Source organism: Colossoma macropomum, unplaced genomic scaffold (assembly GCF_904425465.1).
Source record: "Colossoma macropomum unplaced genomic scaffold, Colossoma_macropomum, whole genome shotgun sequence".
In the NCBI taxonomy this organism is placed as follows: domain Eukaryota; kingdom Metazoa; phylum Chordata; class Actinopteri; order Characiformes; family Serrasalmidae; genus Colossoma; species Colossoma macropomum.
Window position 1 is genome coordinate 26,171,583 of NW_023494793.1, and position 20,421 is coordinate 26,192,003.

The window sequence follows — 20,421 nt, forward strand, 5'->3', positions numbered from 1 at the left end:
AGTTTTTCCCTCTTAAATCCAAATTGATTGTTATTGTTCAATAATATAATGTATTAGACTGCAGTAACAATAAGAAACTTCTTGTTTTTTACCACTGTCTGCTTTCCACGTATTTGGCACGAAACATTTGGTTTCTGGCTTGTTGACTGTCACTAAGATTCTAAACCAGCAGATTTCAGTTTATATATATTCAGCTATAATCTAACAAAACATCTCCACAGCCATTGTTTATTAGTTTGAAAGAAGGAAACGTAACAGAACACTGTTGGAATGTGGACAATCCTCCTGACACGCTCTTACCCAGAGCTAACATAAATAATAGTACCGCAGAGGGAGGTGCCGAGGGGACCAAGCAAACATACGGGAAGTCAGAGAAAGATCTGTGACAAGCAGGAGCACTGATAGAAGAGACCGCCAGACACTTTTCAAGAGTGAGTCACATGGTTTAAATACTTTTTGAGCAATAATAAAATATATACGTATAGATTCAATGTGCATTAGGCTCATGCATGTATTTTTAATGATTAAGAATTAGATTTACTGTTGAATATCCAATGTTCATTCAACATGCCTCTGGAAACTAGACCTTTGGAACTTATTCCTCAACCTTGGAGAGTTAGCGACTATGCAATGTACACAGGATATTTAAAGGTTGCTTTGTTAAGGACTGCACTGTAGCAGGGGAATGTGAAACATACCCTCAGTATCTAAGGGCTTGGTCCTACTTTAAATAAATAGCCTTGTTCCAGCAATTTCTCTGTGCACCAGATGGATCCGCCTCGTCCAGAGCTCTTTGACTTCCATGGTGTCTCTATGACACATTACTTCACGGACAACTGGGAAAATGTCCAGAACTTCAAAGCCAGACCAGACGATATCGTCATTGCCACTTACCCTAAAGCAGGTACCTGAATATGTATCTTTAATTCTCTTCAAAGCCAAAGAAAAGGAACTGAACAGAGGAGACCGCTTGCTCATAAATGTAACTCTAAAACGGTCATTTGGCCTAAGCTGAAACTGTACAATTACAGTATAATGATGACATGCCCCAGGCTGTATTACTTACCCAATGGGCTTTAAGGGGTGCAGCCACCAGGAGGCCCAGTAAGCATGAATTAAATAATGCATAGTAACTGGATTATTCCATGCTAATTCACCAATGGCCTGGCAGGTCACATCATGAACAAAATCAGGTAAGACCTCTATTTAAGTCATGCAATCATGCAAGTTCACAAACTCATCCTAGTAAGTTTTAAATTACAGTGGCTAAACTAAGGTGAAATATTTATCGGGTATATATACATTAAGAATATAATACTGTTTTAAATCAGCTGGTTTCATGTTAAGTTCTCATAGCAGGTTTATTTGTGTGTCTGTTTTAATGTCAGAGCATGAAATCTGTTATATTTTCATTAAATATTATTCAGTCATTTTTTTGTTTAAGTTTTACATCAAATCCAACTGAATGAATTATTAACCTCTGCACACAATATTTGAAGCCACTCCATGGGTTGAACGTGGTTTCACAACTTTAAATTCACTACATAGACTTTTTGACTCAATTTCTATTTGCAGCAGTTTACATGTATTAAATTCAAGGGCTGTCTTGTTCTACATTGTGTGTAACATCACCTTTTGGACTTGCATATGTTCATAGACATGTTGCTACTGTTAGTCCACTTTAACCTAGGATAAAATTAGCCTAAGATCAGATTCATGTTGTGCATACTTGTCCTAGATGCTGCTAATTGATCCTAAATACACAACAGTAAAAAAAAGCTTGTTAAGATTGGCCAATCCAGGGCTGGATTTGTGTTTGTGGGGCTCTAGGCAAAAGACAGGAACGGAGTCCCCTGCATGCACGTTTTTAAATTAGTTGAGGCTCTGGATTCCTGAGTGGCACCTTCTGCACTGCAATAAATGATATTTTGCAAGTGAAGTCATCTTAAATCTAGTCTAAATATCAAATATATCGCTGTTGTCGGAACAAAACCTCGTATCTCCATTTTTGGCAATTTTCAGTTTATGACATAATTTGAAAATGCCTGTTGGCCTTTATATTGTATGTAAATTTCGTGAAGCATGGACCAAAAGTGATGGCTCAAAATGACTTGTGAAAAAGTCTGGTTTCACTGACTTACATTAAAAGAAAGTTATGTTTTTTTCCTGTAAAGTTACCATTTTGGAGATACAAGGTTTTGTTTCCGACAGCAGCGATATAAATAAATATGTATATATATACACACACAGACATTCAGTGAGCACTTTATTAGGCACACCGACCTTGTATCTACACTCACTGTCCATTTTATCAGCTCCACTCATCATACAGGTGCACTTTGTAGTTCTACAGTTACAGACTGTAGTCCATCTGTTTCTCTGCATACTTCGTTATCCCCTTTTCATCCTGTTATTCAATGGTTAGGACCCCCACAGTGAGTGGACACAGCAGCACACTAACTACCACCACTTCAGTGTCACTGCAGTGCTGAGAATGGCCCACCACCTAAACAATACCTGCTCTGTTTTGGTCCTGACCATTGAATAACAGGGTGAAAGGGGGCTAACAAAGTATGCAGACAAACAGACAGTCTACAGTCTGTAATTGTAGAACCACAAAGTGCACCTTTATGGTAAGTGGAGCTGATAAAATGGACAGCGAGTGTACATACAAGTTAAGTGTACCTAATAAAGTGCTCAGTGAATGTATATCTCAGAAAAGGTTATTTAATCTCTACACACAGTTTACCTAATTAATATTTTCATGGGGCCTTTGGCTCATGAGGGCCCTAAACAGTTGCTTACCTTTGCCCAAAGTCCACCTCTGGCAGTATCAAATCAGTTTTAATATGCCACTCTCTCTCACTCTCTCTCTCTCTCTCTCTCTCTCTCTCTCTCTCTCTCTCTCTCTCAGGTACCACTTGGGTTGCCTACATTCTCGACCTACTGTATTTTCGTCAGACGATGCCTGAGCGCGAGTCCACCGTCCCAATTTATGACAGAATCCCATTTTTGGAGATGATTATGCCCTCCTATCCTTTAGGTCTGAAACTTGCTTACTTGCAGAAACTTAGTGTCACAGATTGATATTTATCACCGTGCGTCTTCTTTTTATATCTAGAGCATTTTTCTCTTGCCATATCCATAATACTGCATATTATATAATCATTTTTATAGATATTTTATTATATTAACAGGCAAAGCTTTAGTGACAGCAAATTTGCAAAAGCCAAATGTAAAAAAGGCAAATGAGAACACATATTTCATTAAGATTTTCTGTCATGGCATTTGTTTTGCCTCATACAGGGACAGAGATGGCTGATACATTGTCCACGTCTCCTCGCATCATCAAAACTCATTTGCCTGTTCAGTTCATTCCCAAATCCTTCTGGGAGCAGAACTGCAAGGTACAGTATGACACACTGAACAGGTTTGATGTAGATTAAATTTACTTTGAGACTTTGATAGAAGCACATTTATTAGAACTTAATAATCTTATACTGTGTCTAACATGTGCCTGAAAATACACTCACCATCCACTTTATTAGAAACACCTACCTTGTACTTCACTCAGCACTTCATTAAAAACAGTGCCCTTACAGGTCCACTATATAGGAGTACTATTACAGACTGTAGCTCATTTGTTGTCAGTCACCCTCGACCCCATTCATCATTGATCAGTTTCTGTCCACAGGACCACTGTTGACCAGGCATTATTTTGGTGGTGGATTGTTGTCAGTACAGCAGTGACACTAGTACAAGTGGAACTGCCGGGGTATTTACGCACCTCCATGTCACTGCTAGGCTGAGAGTGGACAAGTCCAAAAAATAGTCAGCCAGGAGTGGCTCTGTGGTCAGAAACTGACTACTGATGAAGGGCTAGATGGGTGGCTAACACAAATTGTGAAAGGCAGCATATGGGCTACCGTCTCTAACTGTACACCATCAACGTTCAGCTACAAGGTACGTTTCTAATAAAGTGGCCACTCATAGCGTAATCACAAGAACATAATCATTTCAAGTGAATTCTTTAATGCATTTGAGTTAATAAAAGTCTTTACCAGATTTTGACCAGTATGTCTGGATCTACAGGGCACTGCATTAGGGACATCATCTCTCTCTCTTTTATCTTCAGATTGTCTATTGTGCTCGCAACGCCAAAGACAATGCTGTGTCCTATTTCCACTTTGACCGCATGGAAAAGTTACAACCTGAGCCAGGAGACTGGAGCACTTTTCTACAGAGATTCAAAGAAGGAAAGAGTGAGTGAATGAGTGAACTCCATGTGAGTGAGTGTGACTGTGTCCACTAATTAGTATAGTAACCTCCTAAATTTTATGCTAAATACATTCAAATTCAAATGTAACCTTTTCAAATATTGATAAAATGAGAGACGTTTTATAATTGCCATATGTTAATTACTGTTTTCAAAATGTCCTCATCAATTTCCTCTCACAACTGGTATGATATGCTGAAGGTATCACCTTCGTCACTAGTGGCCACTTGTAGGAAAGGGGAAGAGAGGATAGCAAGGGATGGATTTTTTGAATAGGAATTGTCTTTTTTTTTACTTTTTTAAGCAAAAAATTGCATCAAATCACAATGCTGTCATTGTCATGATGAGCTGATAAAGTAATGAAGATGTCGGTGAGGATTCTCCAAAGAGGAAATGGTGAGAGCAAGAGGGCCACTGATTTTTGTCCATCTTGTCCCCTAATCTTCACTTTCTTGTATGGACAGTGGTGTTTGGCTCCTGGTATGACCATGTGTGTGGGTGGTGGGAGAAGAAACAGACATACTCCAAAATACACTACATGTTCTTCGAGGATCTGGTGGAGGTGAGCCCCCCAACTGATTATTTATTCAGTGTTACTGAATGTAAGAAAACAAATTAGCATTCATTTAGAAATAATGTGAGCTAGTAATCACTGCAACCATTGCTAACAGAGGCATTTTGATTGGTCTATCAATCAGTCAATCAAATGCTTAAAATTAGTCTGTTCAATGTGGAAAATATAGTTGGATATGAGAAATATAGTTGTCATACACCGATCAGGCATAACATGACCACCTCCTTGCTTCTACGCTCATTGTCCATTTTATCAGCTCCACTTACTATACAGGTGCACTTTGTAGTTCTACAATTACAGACTGTAGTCCATCTGTTTCTCTGCATACTTTGTTAGCCCCCTTTTGCTCTGTTCTTCAGTGGTCAGGACCAGCACAACACTCACTAACACACCACCACCACGTCAGTGTTACTGCAGTGCTGAGAATGATCCACCACCCAAATAGTATATGCTCTGTGAGGGTCACACCGACCTTGTTGTAGATGATATATGAGATTATATATGAAAAATATAGTCAACATTCATTAGCAGCATTACTGTGGTCTCTCAGGACACTGGACGTGAGATAAAGCGCCTTTGCTCCTTCCTCGGTTTGTCCACGTCAGAAGAAGAAAAGGAGAAAATCAGAGGAGATGTTCAGTTTGATGTCATGAAGGCGAATCCTATGACTAACCTCACTGATGACGGAAGTCTAGACTTCAGTGTCTCTCAATTCCTGCGGAAAGGTAAGTTAAAGAAATCCTAGGTTTTTCATCCTAATCTCCATCTATAGGACAAGAGTTTTCCCTGTAATTAAAAAAGAGCAGAAAACCTCTTAACTCTGGTGACTTTATGCTGGTAACGCATTACCACAAATTCTTCCCTCGGGAACTAGTCCCATCTCTGATAGAACAAATTATATAGATTTAGTTCCTAATTTACTAAATACAAGTGTTCTGCAAAAACATATTTCACATAAACATACACCCATCAGGCATAACATTATGACCACCTCCTTGTTTCTACGCTCATTGTCCATTTTATCAGCTCCGCTTGCTATATAGGTGCACTTTGTAGTTCTACAATTACAGACTGTAGTCCATCTGTTTCTCTGCATACTTTGTTAGCTCCCTTTTACCCTGTTCTTCAGTGGTCAGGACCCCCATGGACCCTCACAGAGCAGGTACTATTTGGGTGGTGGATCACTCTCAGCACTGCAGTAACACTGTGTTAGTGCTGTGCTGATCTGAGTGGATCAGACACAGCAGTGCTGCTGGAGTTTTTAAACACTGTGTCCACTCACTGTCCACTCTATTAGACACTCTTACCTTGTCAGTCCACATTGTAGATGTAAAGTCAGAGACGATAGCTCATCTGCTGCTGCACAGTTTGTGTTGGTCATCCTCTAGTCCTTCATCAGTGGTCACAGGACACTGTTGGCTGGGTATTTTTGGTTGGTGGACTATTCTTAGTCCAGCAGTGACACTGAGGTGTTTATAGTAAGTGGAGCTGATAAAATGGACAGTGAGCATAGAAACAAGGTGGTCATAATGTTATGCCTGATCGGTGTATACTAACAGAATGCAGCCATTGCTTAATAGTTTTTAACAGGTTAGCATCAAAATGAATGCATATTGCTACAGACGCAGCAGTTAGATTATGCTGAAAAAGCTTTAGTATTCTCTTAAAACACCTAGCAAAGCAGACTGGGAAGGAAGATGTATAAATAATTGGTGTATCTGACCTTTTTTCTCTCTCTATCCAATACATATTGACGGTTTTCAGGTAAAGTTGGTGACTGGAAGAACCACTTCACTGTGGCTCAGAATGAGCAGTTTGACGAACACTACAAACAGAAGATGAAAAACACCGCCCTCCGATTCCGAACAGTGCTATAGAGAGCTTTTGTGGCAGGGTAAAGAGAGGGAAAGAAGACAAAAAGGGAAAACATCTGGCCAGCAATGCCTTGAACTTGAAACAATTCAGGAAAGTGAAAGAAAATCAAGAAGTGTTTCAATCATATTAATATAATGGTAGCAACTGTTTTTCTTATGTTTAAATAAAAGAGCAAACACAAAATATTCTTGTACATCAGGTTTAATCAAACCAAAATGAGGCTTCAGCACAAAAATACATCAGCATTGAGAGAAAGAGGGAACACGTTTCAGTCTTCAAAGAACACGATGGACTCAAAAATGCTTCGCAATCATGTACTGAATACATCTGCACTATGGCACTGAATCATTATGATAACAACTACAAGGATACTGTCAATAAGTGACAAGAAACCAACCCAGCAAAAGGGTGGGATGGGCAGAGTCAAGACACCATCATTACACCTGATTGGATCATGGGACAGCACAAAGAAGATGTTTAAATTAGCAGATATACTCAGTTCTGTAATCACAGGTAAGCATGGAACAGAGTGCACAAACTTTAAACCAGTCGTAGTATTTTCACAGTCAGATTTTGTCAGGTTTCTAAGCCAGCTAACGTATCTTCAGGCATTAACCAAGAAACAGATAACACAGAGTATAAGATCAAGACAGGATCACATTTTCTTAAATTCCCTCTTTGATTATGCTTAAAGTATTGTACTACATAGTGCTAGTGTCATTTGGGATGTGCCCCAATGTTAAAAACGCTTCAGTCCGATATTACTAGAATACTTAGTTTTATTATCTAAAAAAATAGCTGAGTTCCTTTAATGCCAGTCCTCGTATTTTGCTTGGAAATGCACGATTCAAGATTGTCATTCACAGTAAATAAATTCCATGTTACTCCAAACACAGCATATTCTTATTTACAATCAACAAAAATAGCATATTTACATTTTCTTTTATGTTACACATATACTCGTGTTGGCTTTTCTCATGTATTGCTCAAGCATACATAATGTTGTTGTAGTGGACAGCAAATGCAGCCTTCTTGTGAGATATATGTACTCCTGTCTTCCATATAAAATACTATGCAAAGTAACACAACAAACATTCTTAAATTCTGTTGGATTTCAGCCTAAACTTTAACCTATGCTGTCAGCAGATGGTGCAGCCCAAGTAATTTAAGACTAATTCACATCATAATGAAAATGATTTCTTTGTTTGAAATGATCTCTGGTCCCTTGATACCTTGATACAGTCTAAGACAATCCAGGGTTGAATAGTAATAGCTTCTGTTTGACTGTTCAGGCAGGAGCAATGTGAACCGAACAGGCTAATACACAACGCATTCCCCTTGTACTGTTCCTCACTAATTAATGCATTTATTACACTTACTGCAATAGTTCCAAAAAATATAACCGAAACATCCTTAATAAAAGTTCTTCAGAGCTACATTCTCTGTTCAAAACAAATCAACACCGTGACACAGGGTTGGGAAGGTTAATTAAAGTCTGAACACTTTCCGTTACTTTGGGATTTCTTGTCTTTCTAAAGTCATATAATTAAATAAAGACAACAGAGAAAAATGATTTCAACAAGATTTTTAACAAGAATTTGACAGGAGAACTGCACTGTTTAATGAAACAGAAGCAGCCAAATCTAAGTGGAGCAATATATGAAAATATTTTAGACATAAAGATGTCATATTTGTATAGTATAATTAAGGGAGAGCTCCCTAGAAAAAAGGCTGAGTGATTTTAGCAGGGGATTGATAAAGCTCTGTGACTAAAATACAAATAAGTAATCACTGTAGAATGATCCAGTTTAGAGTCCAACATGCAGTTGTTAAAAACCTGTTGCGTACCATATCAAGTCAAAAGATCTGGTATAAATCATCTCAAGACCCTTCATCAACAATAATCATAAATAGAAGCCATTCTAATAACCCTGACTGGCCGCTATTTGTGTTCTATCTGCTTAAAGCTCTGTACTGGTTCATAAGGTTTCATACTGGTGTCTATTTACTGTAACCGTAATGGAATACAGTTACTTTTGTTTTTGTATCTTGATAATGAAATACATTGTTGTATTCCATCACTACCCAACCCTGCCTCGAAGACATCCATCATCACCTTTTGCCTATTTTCTACATCCCTACAATCTTTTATTTGACTTTTTTGACCGTGTCACAATTTTCCTGTTCGTGTCATGTTATGTCATGTAAGACTGAAACTAAAAAATAAGAGGTTGTGCTTGCTTATGTACTATAAAAGCACCATAACCTCTGTAAATATATGCTTTGGGCATGAAACCAATCATCTTTTTGTTCAATGTAGGCACCACTTATGGTGGTATAACCTTGCAAAGATTTCTCACCCTCTCATGTGTAGAAATATGTAAACATCCCTGTCTAAAGTTTCAGTTCTTTTCAAAAAAGACTTTCCAAAACAGTCTTTATAAAACAGCAACATTTCCAAAAAACATGTGCTACCATTTGCAAATAAGCATTTGATTAGATTGTGCAAACACTTCCTGCTTGTTCAGACATTCCGAATCTCTTCTTTGTTAGATCTTTTCCAAAAATCTCTCCAACGTCCAATATCTCTTCTCTAATCCAACATTTTCTCATATTTTTTTCTTTCACATTGCTCTGAAACCTTCACCTCATGGGGGGATGAATATATGCAAGATGGAACAGGGCATCCTATGTGAACAAACCTTCGAAATGAGCCAACTAACCCATACAGAGTAATTCAGAGTAACTTATTGTGTAAATCTGATCTTAGTGTCCTATCTGACTTTCACTTTAGGTCTCTCTGGCTCATGGTTCTGGTTATCTGGTAAATGACTTTAATCTCAGCCTTATCTTTTAGGTTATGTGAGGTGGTAGTTACTAGGGTCACTGATGTTTGACCAGTTCAAACCAGTTCAAAGGTCAATTATGTCACTACTGACACTGGCTGAGTCATCCTGGCGACTGACTTTCAGGTAGTTCCTTCCCCCTCTGCTGTCAGGCTGTGACCCTCTTTCCAGTTCAGGGGTGAGGAACGGTCTGGTGTCATCTGTGCTGGGGGTTGTGGCTCGGCCTGCACTAGGGGAGGGGTGCAGAGAGACGGGGCAGGACATGGAAGAAGGCACGGGAACTTCAGATGGCCAGCGTGGGCCCTGATGGGTGGGCGTAGGAGGAGCCGTGACCTGCCGACTGGGCACGGCACTAGGGATGGACCGGTCCAGGGCTGCAGAGGACTCAGTCAGCAGGGTGTGCTCGTCACTGCTTTCTGAGAGTGTGATTTGAGGGTCGCTGTTCCTACGCATCCAAGGCATGGGAGATGGAGGTGGTGATGGCTGTCCCAGTGGGCGGAACAGACTGCCACCCCTCAGCAGATGCTCCCGGTGCAATGCTTCATCGATGCTGCGGCTCAGGTCAATTGGGGACGGAGGACGCAGATCGAAGTCGTAAAGTGAGATGGCCGACTCTTTGTCCTGGTCCAGGCTGCCACTCAACGAGCACTGCCGTGGCTGACCAAGTGCCTGCAACCTCAGCAACGACCCAGCTGAGCTCTCAGCAACACTTCTCTGGTTGCGTCCGCGGTTGCTTTCTTTGGGCGGGTCTCGGTTTCTTATGAGGCTCTTGCTGATATCTGCTCCTGAACGTTCCTGCCCAGCCCAATTGTTTGGCAGCTCTCCTGACACTCCTCCGCCATTTGCTCCTCCCACTCCATTGCTGTCTGATTTTCTATGCGGCCGGCCCTTCAAGCTCTGCACAATCTTTGCCCAGCAAGTGTGTGTGTGGGAAGAACTGGAGGATTGGCCGGGAGAAGGGAGGTCCCCTGCAGCAGTCCCTCACCTGCCCTGAAGCTCTCCGAGTCTGTACCCTTCGAGGTCTCCAGAAGACCCAGGAGGCCAGTAGCAGCAGACAGAACGCCCATCCAAGTTCCAGCAGCCGTGCCCAGAACTGGCACAGCCACCAGGTCCAGCGGAAGTGCCGCCAGTCCCCTAGTAGACCATATAGCCACAGGCAGGTGTAAGCATGCAACAAGCAGCATAATGCCCCGAGTAGAGCACAAACTGCCAACACACGTGCTAGTACCCTCAACTTCGGCCCACTCAGGCCTTTATCTCCAACTCGCCCTACCTGGGGGCCCGAGAGACGTGGCAGCACCAGGCAGAGGTACCCCAGGCATAACACCAACCCTGCAGTCAAGGTAAGGCTCTGTAGGACCACAGGTACAGCAGGTGATAGTGCAGGAGACAGCAGGTCAGCAGCCAGCAGTAGTGTACACTGTAGGACAGCTAGCACGCCCAGAAGAGGTGGACGCTGAACAGAGGGAGGCAGCAGCGCTACCTCAGCCCCTATAAGAACCAACATTACCATTGCAGCCTGCACCCATATTAAGAGAGGCAGAGGCAACGTGTACAGGGTAGTGACGACAGGCAATGGCAAAAGTAGACGGGAGCCATAGGGATCGAGCAGGAAGTAGACAGCTCGAATTGCACCTGCCAGAAGCAATAGTCCATTAGCCAGGGCTAGTGCCCCACGATGAGGGCAGTGCATGCTGGGAGCCAGGGCTAAACCCAAGGCAGAGCCAGCAGTGAGGAGCAGGAAGAGGGCAGCAGAGCCAAAAACATGGAGCTCCCAGGCAAAGGACAATGTGCGACTAAGATCTGCCCACACCAACAAACTCCCATTTGCGGTACCAAGTTCACTGTGCACATTTGGATCTTTAGGAGAGGAACCACAGGGGCCCAAAGCAGGGTCACAGCGGTCCTTAAAAATATAGGTGGTTGAAGGGATTGGACCTGGTTTAGCTGAAGGGACGCTGCCCAGGGAGATTGACAAGTCCTTTTCTACGTATCTTGCATCATTCTCAAATGGTACCAAACGTCCACGTCCCTTCGGGATGGGAAGAGATGTGCTCTGAGAATTGGTTGTATCTGTGGAAACAGAAGAAAAGATAACACAACGTCACAGCAGAGCAAAGCAGGTAGCATGTCCAGAATGACACAACATCTATCTACATAAACAGAGATCTTGGCCCAACATAAGTAATTCATTCTAATAGAGTTATATGTTGATATCATTTGGCTATGATGAACAATGTGTAACAATTTTATTTGTATTATTGCATTTAATGTTACTGATATTACCATAAATAATACTAATATTGTGACTGTGTGTTTTTTTCTGTGACTGGTGCACAAATACACTTGTGTTACTCCCAGTGCTAGTGTCTGCATTTCAGTGAAGAATAACTCTCTCCCATGTGCTACACAGACATACGTAATTAGAGGTTTCTACCAGCAGATGGAGATAGTTTATCAGCATACGAAACATCCAGCTGCTGACTAGCACATGGGAGAGAGCTATTCTGCACTGAAAAGCAGACACTAGCACTGCAGTACATGAAATTGCAAGTGTATTGCGTACCAGACATATAAAACTGCACAGTCACAGCGTTAGTATTATTTATGCTGATATCAGTAACATTAAATGCAATAACACATTTTTTCACCGCATCGAAGATCAAACACAGCAATGCAGTATCTACAGTTTTAATATTACATCACTTTTCTAACTGCATATGCCTTGTGTGCCAGGATAATAAATCAGCTCTGATGCCACATTCCAGAGACCATAGTTTACTCTTTGACACTGCATCACAATGATGTACGGCATAATGCATTAAGCACACATGAAAATTAGAGAAAACAGGAGGGATATATCTACATCAAAATATGGTCTCTGTACTAAATTAGCGAGCAATCTGGAGTACCCAAATGAATGTCTGTGTTGCTGCCCCTGTAGCTCTTTGCTAACTCCATTCATCACAGCTACCTCAAAGCACCTAATCCTCGCTCCGAGAAAGAAGCGTTGCAAATAGACAAAAATGATTTAATTATACTTGGCTGTGCAGCTTTCCAACTGCTTTTCCAAACTTGTCATTAAGGTTTGACAAACAGACAGAAGCTAACACAAAAACGCTAAAGAACAACAAAAGATTAAAATAATTACCTGGACTTCAAAGCAGAATCAAACAATGGCTAATCCTCTGGCTTTTAAAATGGCCAGTATAGACACAAAACTACTCTAGACAAACTCACTAGGCCAGCCCAGTAACAGGTCTCTCAAATGAACTTTGATGAGCTCATACAGTCTCCTCCCTTCAGCTTCCCAAAAGAAGCACACAAGCAAATACATTAAAAACCACAAGATCTCATTTTTCACACACATACACTGTGTTTGAAAAAACATAAGTTAAACAACAGTCAAAAATGCATAGGTTGCAAATCTACAGACAAGTCATGTAGACACTTCTATAGCACTTGCAGTATTTTAATAGAATGCTGTGGTGATTTTGGATTTTCAGAAAGTTAAACAATCATGTGAGGAAACAGAGAGAGTAAAGTTAATATGACGTTACTACAATCAGAGATGTACACTAGTAAATGGTGACAGGCTGCTTTGTATTTCATTATTACCTTCATTGTGAGGATATTCCAAGAACATACACTCACCATCTACTTTATTACAAACTACCCTGTGCTTAGAAACTATCTGTTGTGAAGCAATTTGACAGCCACCCTCTACTTGATTCATCTCTGGTCAGTTTCTGACCACAGAACCACTGTTGACCAGATATTACTTGGGTGGTTGATCATTATCAGACACAGCAGTGACACTGACATGGTAGTGTGGTGCTGGTACAAGAGTATCAGGCCCAGCAGCATCACTGCTAGGTTTACCTTCCCAAAATATCCAGCCAAAAGTGGTCCTGTGGTCAGAACACTTCCAACCCCAGACCATTAATGAAGGACTAGAGGATGGTCAACACAAATCATTAATGACAACAGATGCAAAGCCTCTAACTGCTCACCAGCAAGATTTCACAAGATGTGGAGGTTGGGGTATCTAATAAAGTGGTCACTTGTGTGGAGATTGTTAAACATTAAAGCAATACTCCAGCATTTTTCTGGAGTATTGCTTCAATATTCCTTCAAGGTGGCACAGCATCTGTAAAAATCATAATAAACTGGCAAAGGCGAACAAAGTTTCGTGGTTAAAATGCATATTCCTGTCAAACTCATTGCCACATTGTTTGTCATAACACAGCAGGAAGCCATTTCCAGGTGTTGACCTGATCACTCCCTCAGGTTTCATTGGAAAACTGTATTCAATGCAACTTTAATTGTCTTAACTGCATGTTTTCCCTTGTGACATTCCACACGAGCTATAAAATGTCAGCAGTAAGGTAACATGACAACTGACTTCACCTGCAGACCTGGGGTGTGTATGAAGGCCTGAGGGTTATATAGCGTACTCCCTTCCTCATACACATACATATACACCCTCACAACACACATGCACACACACACATATACACAACTGCAAGGTATCTATAAATAGTACCTATACTGTATATAGTACCTGTATATTGCTGCTGTCTCCATTTTTGTGTTTTTTTCAGTTTTTTTATATAATTTGAAGGCACCTGTTGTTCTTTACATGGTGTGTACATTTCATAAAGAATGGACCAACAGAAACGGACCAAAATTACTTGAAAAAAAAGTCCGCAATTTGGAGATACAAGGTTTTGTTCCGACAGCGATATAATAAGAATTTTCTAAGCTTAACCATAACCTAACCCTCATTAAGCTCAGTAACCAAAATGAAATTAAAAAAAGGTGCTTTTGTAAAGTAAAGTCATGACCTGACATTGTTAGGTTACACCTGTTTTCTCTGTTTTTCATTTCTGTCTTGGAAAGGCATTAAAACAAGCACCCATAAACACATCCATACACTGCTGTGCCCAAGTTACAAAGACATGTTTTCTCATGCCTCCTACGTACACAGTACAATCTAGAGTGTAAAACTGTGGGCAGACAGCTCAGACAAAGCCTATAGACGTTGAGTCAATGCTGTAGACTTTACCAAGAGGCCACATTCTGAACAGGAAGTTAAAGCACATGGGAGCAGCTGAATGGAAAAGTAGAGTGTGGAACTTTTCCTGTCATTTTTCATTGAAACCACCTTTTGCGTAACTCCCTGAACAGCCAGCAGACTCCAGGAATGACTAAACAAAGCAAAAAGGTGTCTCACGCAGACACATAAACCTGATCCCTGCTCACAAATACCATGTCTCTAATGCTCTTTTTGTGTAAGACTCTTTAAAACACATCATTCAAAGAATAAATGTAGTAGCTTTGGGGCTATGCAGGAATATGCATCAAACTGGAATTAAAATGGCTTTCCAGAACTTATCATGGAAACACTTGAGAACGTTCTCACATTGCCTACAGCATACACACCAGACATGTAGGAAGGAAAAGTAATAGATGATGGATGGCAGAGAAGCATTTTGGTGAAAGCGAACAGGAACAATCTATTCCCTTTGAAACTTCATGTGCTTTCAGTTAGAGCTAGTCATAAAACGCGCACACACACACACACACACACACAAGTGGCACGCTCACACTAACTCACTCACTCCCTCACTCACTCACTAATGCACTCATTCATATCTATAACTAATTCTCCCTCATGTGCAGATGCCAAAGCTTCATGTGAGTGAATGGAAAAGCAGACAAGAGCATAAACACATACACTTCTATTAACATGTGTTTAACTTCCTCTGACTGAGGTCTGCTCCTGAACAGCAGGATTCAGACACATCCCAGATGTGCCGATCACATTTCACAGCTGGAGGCATTTACACACACACACACACACACACACACACACACACACACACACACACACACACATACACACACTCTTTTTTACTTTCCACAAACACACACATGCACACTTTTTCTCTGTCCACACACACAGAGACCTGTTTTTATATAGTGTCAGGACAATAAGTACATATGTATAAGTCATACATATATGATATATGTATTACATATATAAAACTATTCATTGCTAATAATATATTCCATATATATGTAACTACCCACATGAAATATGTTTCACATGTATTATATATGTGGAACTACCCATATGTAATAATATGTAATAATAATATTATATACATGCAGCTACCCATAGGTATAATATTATACATAATAATTTCCCATTCCAGCAAACTTGAATCATGTATACTCTTCCTTTCATTATGAAACTTTCACACAAGTAAAAAGCTACAGGTATTTTAAATTTATGTCAAAAAATGAAAAACAACAAAAATAGAGCTACAAGGTTTTGTTCTGACAGCGATAATATGTAACAATCCACATGTAATAATGATGTCACACATATTTCATACATATGTAAGTACATGCGGTGATATGTCCCAGATTTATTATATATGTGTCTACCAATATATAATAATATTACATTCCATAAATATTACATATATCATCGCTGTTGGAACAAAACTCATTTAAAAATGTAATTACCCATATACAAGCAAACAGGACTATTGCACAGTACTGTATATGTAGCTCTCTGGTTTTCCTACAAAGTCAGGACAACTTTGTCTTGAAAATGTACAAAACACACACATCATCATCATCACTGGTTCCTGTTAGAATTGTTTTTGATAATGATCATTATAGTAGCTCGGTTATAATTGAGTGATGATAAACTCACAGTACCAGCAGCAGCTCAGAGAGACGGAACTAAACTATTGTACTGGCATCTGTAGCACTGCTGCAGCTTCTGCACCACTTTCTTCCAGCCGACTCCTCCCTTCCCTCCATCCTGCTCTGTATCCATCTGGTTCTCATCACTCTCTGAACTCCCTCTACTCACTCCCCTCTTCCCCTCTTTCCCTCCGTTTACAAAGACATCTCTTTTCTTTGTAATAGTATCTATCAGTAAACCTTGAGGAGCTTTGCTATTTTGGGCCTTTATTTTCTTTCATCCTTGCTCACTTCATCCTTCATTGCCCTTTTCTTTTCTGTCTGTCCTCGCCGCCCTCCCTCCATCTCTTCATCGCCTTCTGTGCATATTTTCCTCGGGGTCTGACCTGTCTCCTTCCCACACGCATGTATGTTTTCCGTCCCTCTCTTTTTCTGTCTCTTGCTTTCTTTCTTTCTCTGTTTCTTTCTTCACCCCTCCTCTCTCTCTCTCTCTTTCTTTCTGTCTCTCTCCGTCTGGGCCCTCATACCTTTGAGCTTTCTCCAAAGTCTTCCCGCAAGAAACCAGCTGCATAAATAATTCCACTTGGTGCCAAAGACTTGCACGTCATCAATGCAGCCATTGTTTCCATCACCACTAAAAACTACAAATCCCACAATGCACCCACTTCAAACGACTCCTACCTGTCAGGTTTTGTTGATTTGTTGTGCTTGCAGAGGGTAAGCTTTTGAAGATTTTGGTCTCTGATCCTTGTGGAGTGGTTGGGCTAGATTCTTCCTCTGTTGGCTGCTTACTGGATGCTGTTGCTGCTTTTGTTGGCTTTGTTGTGTTTCTTGGCTGCGGATTGGTGGAACTTGCTGGAGCGTCCTGTGGTGGCAGAGTCCTCAGCAGTAGGCTTTTGGTGCTTGTGTTGAAAGGGGGACTTTCACTGGGTGATGGTGAATGTGTTGGAGGGTGTGAAGCTCCTTTGGACTGGTGTCCTGTTGGAATTGTACTGCTTGTCTTAGCTGATAAAACAAGGGTGAATAAACAAAATTGTAAACAAACATTTTACACATTAACACACTGTTAAAACAAGATTTGTTCTTTTAACTAAAAAAGTACTTAACCTGGTTGCATTAAAATGTAATTACAACTGAAATATATTGGTTTGTAATAATAAATTATAATTCTATATAGATTTAAAATTGTAAAGCAGATAGGTAATTTTTTAGCTTAAAACAACAATTTCTTTACAGTGCAAGGTGTTAATGCCATTAAACCTATTCTAACCTAATTGTTAGATAATTTCTCACTCAAAGCTCACTAAAACAGTGGGGCAATCCTGTTAAAACTGCGGGTTCTAAACTTTTAGTCAATACCACATTTAAGTTCATAAGTACTAGAGGAGATATTACATTATGATTTGAATTTGATGCAAAAGTTACTTTTCTGCTCTGTGGAAAGAAAAACCATCATATTTTTGTCATTATTGTAGACTTAAGCCTGTTGTTACAGAATGTAAACCAAATGTAAATTAAATTAATTGAGAAACTGTGTAATTATGCACTTACGTAATTACATACATAATCAAATGTGACAAAACTACACTTCTAAGGGTAAACTCACCTCCTCTCTCTTCATCAGCTAGACTGACTGTCATGTTTCGGTTCACCATATTTGGAGCTGACGTTGTCGCAGGTCTCTCTTTGACCAGTGTAGTACTGGAGTGTTTGGGCTGGAGCTCTAAGCTGACACTAGGGTGTTTTGGAGCATTAGAAACAGTGGTCAGAATACTGTAGGCTGTTTGAGCTTGGGGCCTGTACTGGGCACGCTCAGCACTGTCTCTTTCCACAGTCTCAACTGACGACTCAGTTAAGCTAACCACAGTGGGGATTAATACATCTGAAGTTGACCAGTCCTCCTCACTCAATTCACTAATTAGTTCTTCGGTCACTGGCTCTGTCCCTGCTGTCTGGAGCAGGATGTGACCAGAGCCTTCATCAACGGAAGGGGTTTCAGCTGTGGTCTTTAAAGATCGGCCTTCTACATGTTGTGCGGATGCTGTAGTAATAAGCCTTACTGTGGGCTGAGTCTGAGTGAGCCCACTTTTGGCTCTGGTGTTGGGGGATATCAAATGGCTAGTGAGTTCAACCTTTATGTCCACATTTAAAGGGTGCGTTGATGTTTCCCCTATATGATTTCTAATGGTTTGTTCCTCTGGATGCCCATTTAACACACCATCTCCTTGCTTAGATACTTCAACAGAAACATTTTTGTCCATCAGTGATTCTCTCTCAGCTTCTCTACTCATTTCTTGACCATCATTTATGAAAGGCACATCAGTCCGGCCTGTGGGCTGAGAAGACCCCACGCTTGGCTGTGTCTGATCAGTCTGTTTTGAAGTGGAAGCTCTAGCATTGCCATCATATGATGAAGAGTTTACATAAACTTGGCTTGTAGTAGGCTGGACAAGAACAAGAAGCAGAGGGAGCATCAGCAGAAGCACCATGGTAGTGCTCTGCCTCCCCAGGGCGTGCCTGATCAACAACGAGCTGCTGTGTTTCATGTCTTCTCCTGCAGAAAAACACAGGTACAGATTAGATAAAAATTATGCAAAAAGCCAGAGACACTAACACTAAATTACACACCCACACAAATAACTAGTTCTCTAAGAGAGCGAGTTAGGTGGGCCTTAAAGCATTAGTTTGGCAAAAAACTAATTAGCACCTTTTCCCGTTCACCCACTTAATGTTGGTTTAGTGTCCAAAGTTGGCTTCTTTAGTTTTGCACTGGAGCTAATGTCGCTAACAAGTAATGGAAAATTAAGGCCAACGATTAGCAGAGTGCAAACTGCATGCCTAAATTATCATACACTTGCATTAAACTGCATCAAGTTGTTAAAATAGCACTAAAATCATAATTTAAACCATAAAAATGTATCTATGTTGAATAACATAGTTAAGGATTTTTATGTATTATTGTTTTGCCCAAGAAATTACTAAAAATGCCACAGGAGCATCCCTAAACTATTACACTCATTAAGACTGTGAAGATTTATGAATATGCATGATTATACGTATTGAAAATGCCCCTCCCAGTTTCCAACCCCTGCCCCTTCTCCCAACTTCCCTGCATGGCTAATACGGTTGCACGATATTGACATAAAATGCGATGTTCAATAAAGTTCTCAGACATCACAATGGAAATATCAGAAGTGATGAGTTATTATTAAAATAGTGAGCCAATGACAGGATGTGATGCATGTACATCCTTTTTTATGTGTAAACACCAGCAGGCCCAAAGCATTGCTACACACTTCTATAACCTAAGAATAGCTCAGCCAGTTTGCATTGAAGTCCCTGTAGTTACTGAATAATAAGCCTTAGTATGTAATAAGCCTGAGATTTTAAGCGGTTACGCAAATAGCAAAGTACAAAATGGGAGATCAGAATTCAAACCAACACACAGACGTGCTCATAGGTTTCTAACTGTTTGTGCCGGTAATGTGGTACTGCGTGTATGAGGTAATTTGATCTGTTCTGTCATTGCCGCTCTAATGATAAATGACTATAATGTTTATTGTGGAAACTCATATCACATTAACGATAAAAATACAATTTATCATACAGTCCTAATGGCTAGCTCTGCTTCTTCCTTTGGCAAATGTGCAAGAGGCAACACAGGAATATGTTTGAAAAGATTTAGCAGAAACAAAAATAAGTTCCCACTGTAACATTACTAAATGATGAACAGTGCTAAAAAGAGCACAGTGAAGCTGGTTATGTATATAATGCTAGACTCTGGTGCTAACAAGGACAGTACTTTGGAGCAAAAGTAGCTTAGCTGATAGATCCACACACGAAAACATACGTTTGCACATTCACTGTGTCAGTGAAGCTTTAGTGAGCTGGACTCAAACCTGTGCTGTGGTGTGTTAAGTTGTTCCGTTAAGCTACTGCTACCTGCTACTTGGACAGTAAATCACTAACAGTTCTTTGGCTCTACATATCACATTTGGCAGTTCGTTAGATAAATGTAGAACATACATGTGACATACCATTGCAACTCTAAACATCAGCATTATCTACTGTTAACTGCACAGTCAAAACATCTCAAGCATTAAGTAGTACAGGTATGTTTTGCAGCT

General features: G+C 40.4%; 2 protein-coding genes across 2 annotated transcripts in view; one reads left to right on the forward strand and one right to left on the reverse strand.

Moving 5' to 3' along the window:
• LOC118813572 (cytosolic sulfotransferase 2-like) lies at positions 1-7,369 on the forward strand. Its single transcript, XM_036578971.1, has 8 exons — positions 1-431; positions 769-904; positions 2,915-3,043; positions 3,307-3,407; positions 4,136-4,262; positions 4,741-4,838; positions 5,401-5,575; positions 6,615-7,369. Exons 2-8 carry the CDS (start codon positions 769-771, stop codon positions 6,725-6,727), a joined length of 879 nt encoding a protein of 292 aa, XP_036434864.1. The 5' UTR covers positions 1-431; the 3' UTR covers positions 6,728-7,369.
• Positions 6,911-20,421, reverse strand: part of LOC118813571 (proline-rich transmembrane protein 3) — a 25,053-nt gene continuing 11,542 nt past the window's right edge. Inside the window, 4 exon segments of the mRNA XM_036578970.1 lie at positions 6,911-10,552; positions 10,554-11,644; positions 16,976-17,299; positions 17,901-18,848. Coding sequence (XP_036434863.1) covers positions 9,638-10,552; positions 10,554-11,644; positions 16,976-17,299; positions 17,901-18,840 — 3,270 coding nt within the window. The 5' untranslated portion in view covers positions 18,841-18,848 and the 3' untranslated portion in view covers positions 6,911-9,637.